General features: G+C 40.4%; 1 protein-coding gene across 4 annotated transcripts in view; it reads left to right on the top strand.

Annotated features, from left to right (window-relative positions):
- BRF1 (BRF1 RNA polymerase III transcription initiation factor subunit) overlaps window positions 1-16,528 on the top strand; it is a 178,415-nt gene that overhangs the window by 153,855 nt on the left and 8,032 nt on the right. For all 4 annotated transcript variants that reach the window (XM_062630701.1, XM_062630699.1, XM_062630700.1 and 1 more), the window contains one exon: window positions 14,846-14,897. In XM_062630701.1, the coding sequence (XP_062486685.1) occupies window positions 14,846-14,897 (52 nt within the window). The remainder of the gene's footprint in view (window positions 1-14,845; window positions 14,898-16,528) is intronic.

Genomic DNA, 16,528 nt, shown 5'->3' with positions numbered 1-16,528 from the left:
TACGGTCCTTGGCTTGTGTTTCTTCCTCTCTGTGTTTCACTGCACTGTTTAAATGAAGAGTATTAAAAACCCTGCTAGATTTAGAGAGAAGAGAGAACCTGTGAATGTGCAAGCCCTGCTTCCTCCCACAAAATATGCATCTCCCAGCTGGCAAGAGCTGGAGCCAGCTGAGGTGTGAGGGAGTCTGTATTTTGGGAGGCTCTGCACACATACCTCTAATACTGGTTCTGTGGGTGCAGAGTGAGCCCAAATTTAATTTATGACTTTGTTAGAGAAATAGGGAGTAAAATAACCTCCAAACCAGCACTTTTAATAGCTCAGGGTGTTGTGTTTTGTTTGGCGTTTTTTTCTCCTTTCAAATGCTTTTGTTTTATTATATCTGACACCAGTCAAGGAGAGAGGAGGCTCTTTAACCTTAATGCAAATAAAACAGTAGCGCTTTAGAAAAAAAAAAAAGTTCACTGTGTACCTCTAGGCTGCTGGTTCTGACAGACCACAGGATTTAAAAATAAAATTACTCATTAGTTGTGTTTTTTTCTTAATCTGTTCAGATCTCTCAATCAGTTTGAAGCCTGATTTTTGCTTAGGAGGAGTAAAAAATTACCTATAGCAACAAATCCATCTGTCTGTCATGCTGTTTATCTGTCTATCTGTCTATCCCCTAAAGACCTGAAAATGTAGGTTTTTATTTCTGTACTGCTGCTGAAAATCAATTGTGACATTTTCTGTTTAGGCTGCTAAAGGTTTTGGCAGATAGAACATGGATTTTGTCTTTTGATGATGAATTTAATTCAGCAGTTATTGCAAAGTCCTCAAGTGTTTAAACGTGTGGTGATAGGCAACTAAAACTCCTGCTGTGCTAAACTCTACCAGGTCTCTTCAGTAGTTCTGCTATTCAGAAAGAATTGGGACTTTTTTCATCTGTTTTTAATAAACGTGAGGCTTGCATGCTATTTATGTCAGAACTGAAGCCAACTTTGTGTTGCAGTTTGACATGTAGAGTCTAACTTTTTAGCTTTTGCTCCTAAAGACACCTACGGAACTTAGGATGTTATTATCCATTAAAAAAGGTGGGGGTCTTGCACATCATCTTATCTAAACTGTGATGTTGAAATGTGTACATGAAAGGAAAACAAAAGCTGGTCTGCAAAAATGCTGGTCGTGTGAGAGGGTACACACCTGCACTTGCTTAGTGGCCAAGGTAGATACCAGCATTTGGGAGCAATTGCCTTTGGCTTGGTCTGTCTTGCTTCCTGGGAGATGTAGCACACCGTAGGCGTGATTTTGTTTCTGCATTAAATGCTGTCAGCTGTTCATAGGGCCCATGGAGGTATCGCAGGGATCAGTGTATGGCAGATGAGGAAAGGCTGTTCCAACACGATTTTGCTAAACACGCTTGTTGTGCCGCCAGGAGGACTGATGGGCCAGGAGTCCAGGGTGCAACCAGACGGACAGCACTCTCTCAATGACTTCCCTGTATCTCTTTTGTCGAGAGATGAGAGAAATCTGCTTCAGGGCTCTCTGCATGGTGCTGCCATTTGGTAAAAATGCCACATCACTCGTATGCTGTTTCTGGAGTGTATTTTTCACTTTTGTCTTGTGAGATGGATGGGGAATTCAAATGTTCAGACAGCTTGCATGGACATCAGAATTCAGTGGGAAGATGCAGAGGCAGTAAACAAGTTCAGCATTGGATGGATCAACTTTTGGCAGTGTTGGCAACTGTTTTTAACACTGTGTGTTTGTGGTAGAAGCATGTGTTTTGTATATGAGGTTTCTGTGTTTTTCTTGTTCATCTTTTAAGATTTTCAAATAAGTATTAACACTCAGAAGCCCAGAGGTAACAAGAACCTTAGAAGAGCTTCAGCTGTAATCTTCCCATTGAAGCCAGTCATAAGACTTCTGAACGAATATATTCTTGTTCTAAAAGAAAGACTGAAAATTCATATCAAAGGGTCATAAATCACTACCAAATTAATTTCCAAATGTAAGTCTGTCATGCATTTGTTTAAATTTGATTCAGTTCCTTTAAGACAGTTTACTCTGAAAAGCTTTTTATATAAAAACATGCACAGTGAAAAGTGTTTACATTACAATATGGCACATTGTATTAAAAAAATACTTTCTACATCTATTTATTTGCTGTAACATTTACTAACTAACTGAGCAAAGTAACACAGGGATCTGTAGTGTCATGCTAAAACCCCAAGTGTTAGGTTGCCAAGTATTGATGTTCTCACAACACTTTGTAGACAAAAAAAAACTAAGGCAAACTGGAATGATGCTGTGGTGCTGATAAAGGAAAGGCTGTGTATGGAGATTTAAACAGCTGAAAGGCAGACATGTATTACAAGTGAGTCTGTGCCGACTGTTGTCTCATGGGGCCAAGCACTTCTTAGGCATTTGCTGCGTATTTTCACCAAGTACAGAATGTAGGAAATCTAAACTTAATGCATTCAAGACTAATGTTTCTTTAAAAAAGGGGGTGTCACTGTTTTTTTTTTCAATTAGAGTTTTTTCCTTTAACTGATGCTTCGAAAATGCCTTTACAGAGCAAAATGAGCATGGTGATGAAAAAGAACATAAGCAAACTTGCTTGTTAGGCTTAGTGAAAGCTAAGTTGATCATCGATACAAATCTGCATTATTTTCCTAGCGTGGCATTTGGTAACAACTTTCCTTGGTGCGCTTTTGTTTCAGTTGACATTTGCTTGAATGGCCAAGTAAGTTGGCAAATTTTGTGCTACTGGTCTTTGAAGTTGTGACTTCAGCCCAAACAGCCTTCTCTTTGTGTACAGCAGGGAGCCCCTTTGGAGAGGGATGCATGCAGCACAAAGCCTAGAAAGGGTCCGTACATACCACATCTCACAATAATTCTTAGCACTTAGCTTTAAGTAGCTCAGGTCTTGCAGGAATATTGGTTTATTTTCTGTGACTTTTTAATACAAGGAGTTAAAGTTCAAAATTTTAAAAAAAGCATGTTAAACTAAAATTACAGGTTTTTTATTGATCTTCAAACATAGGTTAATATTTAGAAGGATTTAAACTACAGTGGGAATGTACTCTCTCTGTTTGATACAATTATTATTTCATGGCAGGGTTCAAGTGCAAGGTCTCCTAGATACAGAGGAAGAAGTAGGGATTTACTTGAGATGGGTAGTGTTTGTTTTATGTTTTACTCCTTCTTACTAGAATTGTACTAAAATCTATTGTATGTCAAAAATTGCCTCCAGAACTTCACAGAATACAGTGACAAAATATGAATAATACGGTGGAAAGGAGGAACTTTATATAAATAAGGCAGTGTATAAGTATCTGTTTATTGTAGTATTTGCATGTTTCACGGTCAGTTGAACTCTTTTTACTATTCACAGCCCATATCTTAATAATTGTGCTAGGAATGTAGCTTGCACAGCATGTATATTACTCCTTCTCAGATGGCCTATTTCATCTGTAGCCATACATGTCCAAGGGAGCAGCACAGTGCTGAAAGGCAACTGCAACTGTTAGAGCATTTTATTATTGCTGTGTACACAAAGTTGAGGTTGTGGATGAGCAGTTTTCAGATGGAGCCTTGTAGCTACAGTAATTTTCTTTTTAATGCATCTTCTGTAGCTGCAGTGAAGAGGAGGAAAGGACATTGTTCAGCTGTAGGAATCACTTTTCGGCTTTTACACTGACCTTTCTCAGATGCTGCATTTTTGATGGCCAAAGACCTAAGCACTGGGGGCCACAATTTCTTGAAAGGGACAGGTAAAAAAAATGAGGTGTAGTAAAGGATTTTTAAGCAGATTTTGTCTCATCATTTTTGCTGTGATTTGCTTTGACAAGAGAGGACAAATGCCCATATATAGAAGTTTAGTCCATCTGAATGTGTAAGATTGGGGTCCACCTTCCATCCATCCAGGTGAAGACTTGGTGAAGAGGAGGCATCAGGAGCTGTCTTCCCAGCTGAACTCAGCTGCTTCTTGCTGTCCCTCAGATCTGCTGGCTAAACCTGCTTTCGCAAGTGCCCTTTAACAAACTTCAGAAACTCCAGCAATTTCAGAAGGTAATAGTCAGCAAAGGTTTCTTTGCTAACTTGTTTTGCTCCTTATTTTGACTGAGCCAAATTAGGGGCTGGTGGCCCAAGCAGAGCTGTCCCGTTCACCAGCCCTGTGCAGCTGACTGCAAGCAGCATGGGCTTCACCTGGAGAGGTTTTCAAATAGATCCAGTTAAACCAGCTTGAGAGGCACCTCCTCTGCAGTTTGAATGAGGTTTCTATTGGCTAACTTGTGTCTGTTAACACTAGTATTAAACTGTACTAAAACAAACCACTATTAAATAAGTCTGCTTTACATGTAGGATCCCCTCCAATAGCTAGCCTAACTTAGTTACAGATGTGTAATGTGGAGCTTACACAAGACATTGGAGAAGATGGTGCTGTCTGCTCCCCCCATCAAAAGTAGAATCCTGCTTTTTTGGAAGGAGTTGAATATATTGTACACAGATTTTAAACCGGCAATTAATTTTGGTTTTCGTCCTAACATTTCCACTTGGAATTTTCTTTCTGTCAAAAATGTGGCTGAATTTTTACACTCATCTATTTACATGTACCAGATGCATTGTGAAGGAGATAGGCTTTTTATAACATGAAGTGCTTCTGCCACCCAGTTCAGTGATTCATTGGCACGTAACAGTACGTGCAAGCAAGCACCTATAGTGTGTAGCAATGCATCTTTTAAACTTGTGTCATATTTGATGGTAAATAGCCATTTTCCAAGTGATTTGTACTGGTTTTGCACTGTATTATCCATGTTTACTGACAAACAAGTAGAGACTGCCATGCAAGCAGCTTCCAAGGTTGGAATAAAAGGGTACAGTTTACTTTCTTATGTCAGTAGAGTTTAAATCCAAAGGTGTGAGAGAGCTTTATGAACTTGCAGTTTTACAGGAACTTTGACTTGGAGAGATATTCTTCCAGTAGAGGATCCTGTTGGATTTTGGGGATGGGATGTGGGATCAACTTCATTTTAACTTTGAGAAAGGCTGTACCAGATGAATGTTCACAGTGTGATGACATCTGGCTGATTAATGTACGGATCCAGTTTGATCTTGCATGTTTCTGAAATGGTGCAGTTTCATCCCTCTACCATGTTCTCTGTTCCCTTTGGTATGGCATCTCCTGGTGAGATGAGGACAGGTATCGACAGCGTACTTGTAAGCAGGAGGGAAGCTAGATGCAGGGACACAGGGCATCACAGTATCAGTGGCAGCAAAGCTCGGCATACGAGCAAGGTATGGCACAGCTGCGGAGGAAGACCTGACAGGCCAGTCCTACAGGCTTCATTAAGGAGCCCAGTTTACACAAGACAGAAAGTACTGGGATGGTTACACAGCAATCATATGCCAGCCTGACTTCAGCCATCAGCAGAGCATCACTATGATTGTTAGCTAAGCATTTCCATAATGTGTGTCTCTACAAGTTATAATTATAACCAAGCCTGCCCCTAGCTAATTACAACCTTGCTTAGAAGTATAGTTTATGTAAAGGTTTTAAAACTTTATATGGGGAAAATATACATCCACAGGCATAATAAGAATGACGCCTTATTTTCAAAATTAAATTTATAGGCTTTGGTGTCTGTTTCTTCCTCCCTTTGCAGTTTTGCACAGGCCTTTTTGTTGCATCCTCATCCAGAGCTTTTGCCAGAAATATTGCCCAGTTTTCGCCAACATCAAGCTAATGATTTTTGAGTTTCCTTCTGAGTGTTTTGTTCTCATTTCTGAGAGACTAAACCAGATGTTAAGATGTCTTTGCCTTGTGTTTTGAGAACACTGATAAATAATACTTAGATCTCTCACAAAAAGAGGATAAGTCTTGAAAGCAGTGAAGCTTTTTGTTGAACACTTCGCTACAAGTTCTACAAAAATAGTGATCCATGTTTGGAGACTTGCTGTGTATTTGCTTAGATGGTGCTGCACCTGTACATTTTCAACTTGGAATAAAGTGATACTAGCAGCATAACCTCACACCCTGAAGCAGCAGTACGGGCAAGCCTTGGTGATGAGACAGCTTGTGAATGTGACACACTTTTGCAAGTTGGGCAAGTGTGACTGTGGGTCAAACATGGCATTACCCACAACCACGTGGCTGTTGTAGCACCATATTCCATGCACCGTGCCAGCCAAGGCCACTCTCTGGGATGGCTTTGGGTAACTATGACAAAGACAAGACCAGATAGTACTGACATGGTTGCCACTGCCTTTTGAAGGTGTTCTCTTTGGATTTTCTTATTTACTTGTTATCTTCCATTCCCTGCTTCCAAGTGCTGCTCTCTCAGGAATGAATGGTATCTTAAAAGGAAAGGGAACACAGTGGAGCCTGCAGTGCTTGTGCATTTGGCTTTTGACACCTTTGGTACAAGTTGATACTCACATAGCCTCCATCACTACTGCTGTTTGGGAATAAAAAAGTGGGGTGTATAACCCTCATGTATGGTTAAGGAAAGAGAAATCATTAGATGACTCCTGCAGCTGATGAATTCCTTCTCCTTGCTTCTGTCTAGCCATTTTTGAGTTTGGTATTTATCTGGATTATTCAGGTCAGATCAGATTTAGGTCAGTTGTGATGGATTTTTTCCAAATCCAGTTCCCTTGATTCCTACTGTAAACGCTTACCAGATGACACAATGTGAAGCTGGAAAAGACTAGAGCTGTGTGATGACTGAATAAAATCTCAGTGGGAACCACTTCCATGTTCCTCAGATCAGTTTCTCATGTCGTAAATTCTGTGTCCAAAATTGTATCAAATACTTTTCTGACAAGAGTGAGGGTTTTTTCCTAACGGACAAATCCCAGCAGAGCTATTTTTAAGAAGCCTCTCTCTTGTATTTGCACTCACATGCCTGTTACTCAGACCTACACTGAAGAACAAATAGAAGTAAAAACTTCCCAGTGTCCTCACCAGTGCTTTTTGACCAACCCCACCCTGTTTGGTCTCATCTGACGTCCTCCACTGCATTTCTTTAGTATTTTTTCTTGGGAAGAGTTGCTGTAATGTTAACCACCATTAAAGACTTCTCCACAAAGGAATAATCTGGATTTATTTGGTTATATGCTTTTCTTTGCAGACTGTTTCACTGCTTTGTTCTGCTTGATCCTCTCCTGTCCAGGAGGGATGGGGAGGAGTGATCTGAGTGACATCCTCATGCTAAGTGCCATGCTATATGCTGACACCATAAGAAATTCCACCTCAGCACGAGGAAGAAGTGCTTTACGTTGAGGGTTGCAGAGCACTGGAACAGGCTGCCCAGGAGGGTCATGGAGTCTCCCTCTCTGGAGACTAGATGATCTCCAGAGGTCCCTTCCAACCCTAACAGTTCTGTGATTCTGTGGCAGAGAGATGCTGAGGTAGCAAGCGCCTGGGCAGTGCATTGTGGTGTCCTTTGGCTTGGGAGGAGGAGGCCAGTCTGTTCTTGAACACAAATCCAGGCACAGGAAAAGCTGCTTGAGTTGGTGTTTTTTAGTTTTAGATTTAGAGCTGTGCTCTTACAGTGTTAGTTCGTAATTAGAAAAAGCCCCGAACTTCTTACTAGACCTTCTCCTGTTACAGCCTCTATTCATTTCCTGATAGGGTAAAGGGGAGCCTTGACACTGGACTTCCCTGTCCTGGTTTACGTATTGCTATGTATCAATCTCTTCTGCAGGAAATCAGATGAGACCTGTGCTTTCGGTTTTAAAGTTCTGGTGTACATGGTGCACAGGAGAGAGCCAGTTCTAACACAATTGTCTCCTTGCTGGCTGCAAAAGCCACATTAAATCATTATTCTACCATTCAGCTGCTTGATTAGACGTTCTGTGCATACCTCGAAATATGTGATGTTTTAAAGCTAGATTTGCTATTTAAATAAGAGGTTTGCCTTAATTGGCTGTTACAAATTACAAGCAAGAAGGAATGATTTATTGCTTATAATTAGAAATGAGTTATGAAGGGGAATGTTGGTAATCATAAAATAAAGCTTGGAATACATTGATTTCCAGATGGCTGGCAGTGAAATTGCTCTTTAATGTATCATAGACCAGACACAAGGAAAAAAAAGTGTTATCCATGTTTATTCCTTGATGGATTACTTGTAAGAATCTATAGTTTCCTGAATTTTGGAATATTAGTTTGCCTGCATAATCAGATGAGGGAAGCTTAATTTGTACAGTGATGTGTGCTATCCGAGGTGGTGGAAGAGGTGAGTTACTGTTTTGCCTAGCATGATTTTTGTCCTTGTAATGTCAACGGGGAAGATCTAACGATAAATCTGGCATCACCTTTGGGTATAACAATCTCAGTGGATTGTTTTCAGAGACTGCAGGTTACTGAGATGTTTCTCTTTTCATCTTTTTCCTCATTAGCTGTTTTTATGAGGTTGAGATTGATCAAAACACCTGTCCAAAAGCAAATATCTTTAATCTGCCTTGCTTGAGTCTAGAAAAATATATTTGCACCAGAAACAGATGGCGGTGCTACTGCTGAGAACTTTTCAATAGCAGAATCCTTCTGTTGAGATGATAGTGTGTTCATTTAACGTTTTAAATTTCATTTCTGTTACTGTAGTTCCAAGCATGATTTAGAAATTATTTAATTTGCCTTATCTGCTAATAATGGTGCTTTCTGCCATAACAGATGCATTCTGCGCTGTTACCATTTGAAAGACTGCCTACAAGATAGACGTACTTGGATTGTCGCCACATGAGTTGTCTCACACCTGTGTTTTAAAAGTGACGCTTCTATTAGACTTGCTTAACTGAGACCATCATGATTACTCATTTACCTTCATTGAAATGATTCATAGCTTCCTTATTTTAAGTAGCTTTTCCCAGCAAGGTGCAGATTTACCTTGCTGCCATTATTTCATCTGGAAAAATTTTCATAGTGAAAGGAATAGCATATTTTCAGCTAATATTTTCCTGACCTGTGGAGAGATGATCTCATCAGTATCTTTATTGACAAACCCAGGAAGAAGGTGTGTCAACCAGAAATATTAGATCAGTCAGCCTTTCTTGTCCTGGAGCAATTGTAATTTCCCATGGTCTGCAGCAATTTCCTTTAGAAGCAGATATGTGCAGAGATTGTTTTGGAGCTGCTGCAGTAGCATAATTTCATTTGGTCCCAATAAGGTGGCCTCAGATGTCATTCTATTAATTTTTGCTGTTGAAAATGTTTTGGTTTAGGCCATGGAAAGAACAGCAAGTTGCTATTTGATAGAATTTGACTGAAGAATGAGTGCTGCAGCTATGCAGAAAAATACTGCCTGCTTTCAGTCTGGATATTGAAGACTGGTATCATGGCCTCTGTCCCTCTCTGAAATAGCTGTTTAGTTCACGTTATGATAACAAAGTTCCTGCTTTTCAAAAGCATATCAATGACTGACGTAGATGCTTAGTTCCTCACTGATAAATATCTCCTTTAGTGAATGATGGAGATTCTTACTTTTTGCCAGTTTATTCCTGTAGTTTTGGTCCCTAGGTTCTTAAGCCTGGGCATTTGCTAGAAGAGGCCAATCTCATTAGCACTGAAGATATACTCGGCGCTGTGTTGTCTGATGCTGCACTGATGAAAGTGAAACTCCTCTGATCTATCATGAAAGAGGACTGAGTGGGAATCAGAAGTGGGAACAATTTCTCATTTCATTGTAGGTTTTGTTGTCATTTCAGCTTTGCTTTTCTTCTGCTTCAAATAGCTCTTTTTGTGGCATTGCTTGCTCAGAAACGGGCAGAAAACGCTGGCTGTGTTGGTGGAGTTTACACTGCTGTGTTGGAGCAGAGTTAGAAGTAGGTGGCTCAAGCACTGCTCAATGCATCCGAGTCTTGCTGGCCAGGAGTCTGGTAGCATCTCGCAGGGTTCGGACCCTGCCTGCTGCTCCGTCAGTCACATCTGTGCAGTTGGCAGCACTGGGGTTAGCCAGCTCCAGGAGACCTCTCTGTGTGAGCTGAGCCCATTGCAATGTGGACAGGCCCTTCATCTGGTCTTTTGCCATTGGTTGGGGTCTCTGTGGCCTTGTCATTGGGGAATGTGATTCAGGGAAAAAAGGTGTGATTTGGGGTTTCAAGATGTGAGCATCAGAGATGCTTTGTTTTGCTTTGCAGCTTGAAGTTGTCTGTGGTTGTATCTGGACTTCTTCTGGTGTGCCACAGTGCACTCTTACACCCTAGCCCCTGTCCTCAAGACATTGTGCAGCCATTCGTGGGTGTCACAACCAGCCATGGTCTTGGCCATGAGAGCCTCAGTTTCCTGGGGAGGGAATGTCTCTTGTGAGCACCCGGCTCTCAGCCAGAAGCAGGTGTAGAAGGCAGTGGGATCCCCAAAGAGCTCTGGGGTCGCGGTCATGACTGCAGTCTCTGTTTTGCTCTGTGGAAAAGAGCAGTGGTCCGAGGCCAGGAGGGTCACCCCTTTGTCCTGACTTTATGGCAGAAAGGTGGGTTGGTATCTCCTGATGTTGCGTTTCCAACAAGAGCATTAAATCCTTGCAGGGAGGTAATTCCCAGCTTTCCGGTAAGGATAACATTGACGGTACCTAATTAAAGGGTACTTTTAGCCTGGATAAACATTTATATTCATTTCCTTCTTACGCAGATGTCTGGTAAACTGACCTCCTGAGGCAAAACCATCTGGCCTCAGGTGGGAGGAGGATCTCAGCCAGCCTGGAGAACCTGACTGGGCTCTGTTCACTCATTTCTCAATAGCTTTTTCTGTCACAGAAGTGACATACGTATGAAAGGCCTGTGGTATGAATGTTCAGGTTTTATGGGCGGTTGTCTTAGACGACCTGCATAATTACACTGCTGGCTTGTGACTGTAGGCTCCGTTGTATCTCTGCTTTCCATCATGTATTCTGGGATCATCCATGTATAAAATTAGTATGGGCAGTAAGCAGCAGTAAGATGTTCCCTACTTGGATGGATTAAATTAAAATTCAGTAAGAAACAGAGCTTTGAGCGAGTTTCCAAATTACTTGCAGGATTGCACTGAAGAGATTGTTATGGTATCATAAACCTTTTTGGTGGGTGAACAGCCTAATGCAAGTGAGATGGTTTTGTTACCTCACACTGCTCTTTCTATTTTATGTACTATGCTGTGTAATCTTCTGTTATTAAATAATAAGCAAAATAAAAACACTTGTTTGTCACAGCAAGCATGTTCTTCAGAGAATTTGCTTGCCTTGAAAGTTTAGTCTGTGTGATCTGCCCTGTCAGGTGCTATTATATTAAATCTTCTTTTAAATTGTTAAGCTGGAGGACAAACCTAGACGTTATCATGCACACCTCAGCTGAGAGCGGAGCGAATTCAGCAGGGAGCAGCCTCTGATGCCGTGTACAATGCCATTAGTTTTTGTCGTGAACATGTCAAGATTATCTGCTTCCAGTGGTACGTGTGTTGGCTGACATGAGCATTTGTAGAGCTGCATAATTTTTGAAGTAGTTTGAAATGTGGATATAACACTTGGAGCTGTGTGAAATCTTTTCTTTCCCCTTTTATGGATCATATTGCTCTTCAGAATGTTTCTTGTTCTGTTACTGCCTCGCATGAGGTATTGTATTAACCTGCAAAGTTAATTTGCAAATGAAAGTGCCCTGAACTAGAAATCATCATAGTGAACAACTGCTGAAACACTTGGGAAGACCATTTGCAACATTGCATTTCCAATAGAGACTGTTGGTGCTTTAGCATATATGGGATCATATCTTAATGCAGGATGTTATTGTTATTTATGGAACTTGGCAACCCCGAGTTAAAACTGGACTGTGATGGGCAGGATTTTTCACTTACAGTGTGTGTGTGTTCATTTGTACCTTCGTAGCCTTTTACAGATGAGGTTTTCATGCACATTGAAAGTTGGACAAGATACTTCAGTTACTTGTTTTTTTCAAGGTGCTTTCTTGATCATTAATACTCAGGCCTACCCCAGCCTCAAAAGCAGTCATGTTCTTCCAGGAAGACACTTATTTCCACCCTCTGTGGTGCAGCCAGACAGCAGAAGGAGCCCATATCTGTAGCCATGGCAGCCAGTAATTTATTGCTCCATATGGCTGGTGTGGTAGCAGCTGCTTTGGTTTAAGGAGGTCAGGGCATCTGGGCATTTAAGAAGCAAAACAAAACCCCACTGTTTTGTACATAATAATGGGATTCTCCGTAGGTGTGAGGAGAGCCAAAGATGAGAAATTAACTTGTCTTTTTGTACATTTATAACTTTTAGGACATTTTAATCAAAGACATTATTTCAGAGGGAGGGAAGTTTTTGTGTCTCCTTAAGATGGTTTTACCTTTTTTTCCAGTTTTCATCGCTGCCATTTGTAGGTAGGACATAGTACCATGAGCACAGCGAGCTGAGACGTTGCGAGTGACTCCTTTGGATCTACCATGCAGCAGATGTTGAACAGCCAGAGAAAGAGGAGAATCCAACCCACTGCTTCAGGATGCGTTCGATACTATGCTGAGAGGGAAATTGTATTGCCCAAATGAAATGGCAGCACTATATTTCTAGTGGTAGAGATGTGTGTTTTGTAATTATCATGGAACAGAAATACAGGTTTAGTTTCAGTTTGGCTGTGAGAGTCAGTTGCTGCTGAAAAATGGTATAGAAAAGCACTCTTGGATTTAGCACTAAAGTGTGCAAATAGGCTTTTCATAAGCATGAATCTTTTTATTTTCATTAGGGCACGGTTTTAATTAAAACAAAACTGGAATGTTTACTCTTTGCTTCCTATAGCTGTGATTGTTTTCTTCACTCTGTGAGCACGTGTATAATTTGCTCTAAAAAAAATGTCAGCAGTTTCTGATTACCTTGTGAGTCTTACTCAACAGCTTGATTTTAATTGGGGGGAGGAAGGATTTCAGGGTGCTCCAGGGAGGTCTGATGTCTTTTGGTAGTAGGAGGAAATAGGTGCTATCTTTGGTACAGTGTTAATTGCAATAATCACTACTACTGGTTTAAAATAAAAGTCCTTCATTACTTACCCCTGGTAGGGTGGATTTTTTTCAGTCAGGTCAATAAAATCCAACCTGTTTGGTAATTAGCATCCCTCAGCTACATAACCTTTTGACATTGCTGCATCTGAGTGCTTGTAAGCATCCGAACAGGGTGACTTTTGGAAAACAGTGATTGACTATAGATAGGATGGCTCGAATTTTAGGAAATTTTTATAAGGAAGTATTTTGCATTGTGAGGGTGGTGAAACACTGGAACAGGTTGCCCAGAGAGGTGGCAGATGTCCTTTATCCTGGGAACATTCAAGATCAGGTTGAACAGGGCTGTGAGCAACCTGATCGAGTTGAATATGTCCCTGCTTATTGCAGCAGGGTTGGAACTAGATGACCTTTAAAGGTTCCTTCCACCCAAGTTGTTTTGTGATTCTGTGAAAACACTACAATGCGGGTTAAATAAAGGAAAGAGGCCAGGCACATAGGGAGCACTGTGTCCATGCCCTCAGATGCATTCTCTCTTAAGCTCAGAATTCCACCAGGATTTGTAAGTAAGAGATAGTTTATGTGGGTCAAGAGTATTTCTTTCTTTAAATTTTTTATAATTATGAAATATGACAAGAAGTATCTGTAGCAGAAAAATGTGCTCTGTGTCATTCAGACGTACAGCTCCTGAAGCATTCCTGTGGATTCTTTTTGTTTAGATCTACTGTAAGGAGTTATCTTGGACTACTTTGTTTGCTGAAATGCCTTTTGGGTCTTGCAAAGCATTTCAGAGATGACCAATTTCTGAACTTTTTGGGAGCTTAGACAATATTTTGTGTTTTAATACTGTCTTCTCCATCAGAGATAATGATGTGAGTCTCCCCTGCTTATTCTTTGGGGTTTTGTTTCCTCCTGCTGATTATTTGAAGTAGATAAGAAGGAAGACAACCAGTAACTGTGTGTGAACAGGGAGGAATGACTAATAGAAAAATGAGAGGAAAGATACTGTTTATCATAAAAGACTCTACCTCTGGAGACATAAATTGATATTCATTAAGTTGTTTGCCTAGACTTAGTTAAAAGACATACTTGAAAAGCTGTCTGAACAGTGTTTCAGTAGAAAGCAAGTCATTCTCTTCGTGACTAGATACATATAGATGAAAAGACCAGAAAGCAGCACTAAATGATGGATTGAGAGCAGCCTTCATGGCAGTAAGGAGACAACAGGTTATGAAATGTTTTTCAGAAAGAACAATATTTAACACTTAGCTGTAAAGTAATACTGATCTGTCTTTCCTCCCCGTATATGCAGGTTTTTTTCATATGCAACATTTTTCAAAATGTTTATGTTGAGGTTTTCTCATTTCTCATACAAAGTATGCAGGTTGCCCTTTATTTTGATGGTGATTTCTGTAGCCGGAAGTATAATTTTGCCTGTGATTATTTTGATACCCTGCATGTATAATCTTATTGGGTATCCTGTATATATCATCAATCACAGGGAAACAGTTGCAGAGTGGTGCCAGGCATTTCAGAATGTAGCTTGCTTTTACCATGGCTGTGTTCTTCCAAAAAAATCAGTTGTCTTTTGACTTTTGTAACATGACATCTATTTCAAAGACCTTCAGGATGGGCTCAGGCTACAGTTTGAGATGAGATTTTGCTACTGTGCTTGTTGACTGGCATCTTTTCTTATTATCTGGAACTGGGGCAGATGCTTACAAGGGAATGTGTGTATTAATTATTGTGGAATCTGTGGCTATCCACTCTTTATATCTTTAAAAAAGTAATTGCACAACATAAAACTGGCAAAGTGCTTTCACTGTCTGGAGAGTGAATACTCTGTCAAACTCTTGTGCATGTTATAACTTTTCTGATGTTCACCATTTTGTATTTCCTTGTTTGCAGATTAAGACCCTTGATTTCAACACAGCTCGCTAAAAAGGCTGCCACTGAAGAGGTAAGTAGAGTCCAGCACTTCTGGTATAGCAGTTTGAGTCTGGAAATTCTCACAACCTAGCTCTGGTTATGTGCTACATAAGGGCAAAAGAAGTGAGTCTTGCTTCTCTGATCAGACTGGGAGCTGGTTACTGCAAACACTGCAAGCTAAGGTTGCCTGTTTTCTAACCAAGATATGCCCTTTCTTACCCGTCAGTAACATTAGCACAGCCTCATAATACCTGGTTAGACAGTGAAAAAACCTCACTGCAAGCATCTAAAAACGTATATATCAAACTGGCGAGTAGGAACAGGCAGAGCTCATGCCCGTTTCTCAGCACTTAGATGGTCCCCGCAGAGAAGGGGGATGATGCAAAACATCGCTTCTGTTCAGCCAGCGACGGCCCAAGGGAAGGGCTGGGCTTCTGTAGGAGGCCAGTGAGGAAACACAAAGTGACAGCTTATAGCATGGCTTACTCCTTGGCTGGTTTGTTTGTTTAGTTTGAAAATATAATAGTGCCATAGAAAAGTTAGAGCTAGTAACTGGCCACCACCAGAAACCCTCTATGGATGGCTTTGTGCACTTGCATTTTCTCCTGAAGAGATCTTGATTATTATCAGTCATAGTGGTAACTGCTTTCTTTCACTATTATTTTGACAGTGTACAGAGTAGACATAAGCATTTTGTGTATGATAAAATAACTGTCTACTCTGTATCTAAAATTCTGCTCCTAATAAAACAAAGATATTTCTCCTACTTTTTCCCCATGAACATGTGACACTGACACCCTTTTGAAAGTGAACCAGTTACCCTGGGGAGTTTAACGTGCTTTGCCAGTGGTCCATCCATCCGTAAATATATGTGCAAACCTCAAGTCCAGGATGTCTGGAAGTGAATTCAGGAAGTTCTATTTAAAGGCATTATTTGACTGCCTTATTTTTGAAATTACTAAAACCCATTGATTTTCAGAAGCAGTTTCATATCCTGCCTGGGGAAATACATTTTCACTTCTTATGCTATGCTCATTAGAAAACTCTGCACATTTTCAGAAGTATAGCTGTCTGGAAGTGGACATGATAATTAGAAGAAGGTCACATTTTAATTAGCATGGTGTAATTTTAAAAAATAATGACTCAATTGTAGCTCCTTTATATTCACCCACTTTTTCAGAGCAGATGGATACTTTTAAGCATATAAATTGATACATATTATGATGCTGATTCGTCTCAAACTGTTGTGTCTATTTTTGTTTATACTGAAAACCTAGATAGACTCAATTTGATCACTCTAGAGACAAAAGCAGTGGTAGGAAATATAAAATAAACTGGAGGGAAGTGCCTCTAAATAATATTAATTTGAGCATTAAAAAATCATGAAAACCTGTCTTTGAGTGGTCTGAATGTCTAAATACTTGATTTTCTATTAAAATTAATGGGTGTCTTTATTAATGAGTTATTGGAACAAGCCCTTAGGTGACTTTGAAAAACTCAGGCAGATTCTTTAGGTTGACTGTCATGGTATACGACACATTCAGGTACTGCTTTGATGTTTGAATAATTAGACTATCAAATTTCTGGTACAGGGATTTTCTCTTGTGGTGTGCCTCTGAAGTGCCTGGAGTTATAGAGATTCTGGGAGTTACTGCATCCTAA

This window comes from Pezoporus occidentalis, unplaced genomic scaffold, assembly GCF_034315485.1.
Source record: "Pezoporus occidentalis ecotype Australia unplaced genomic scaffold, CSIRO_AGI_Poc_V1 ctg36, whole genome shotgun sequence".
Classification (NCBI taxonomy): Eukaryota; Metazoa; Chordata; class Aves; order Psittaciformes; family Psittacidae; genus Pezoporus; species Pezoporus occidentalis.
Note: the sequence above shows the minus strand (reverse complement) of the source record. Positions and strands in the feature narration are given on the sequence as shown.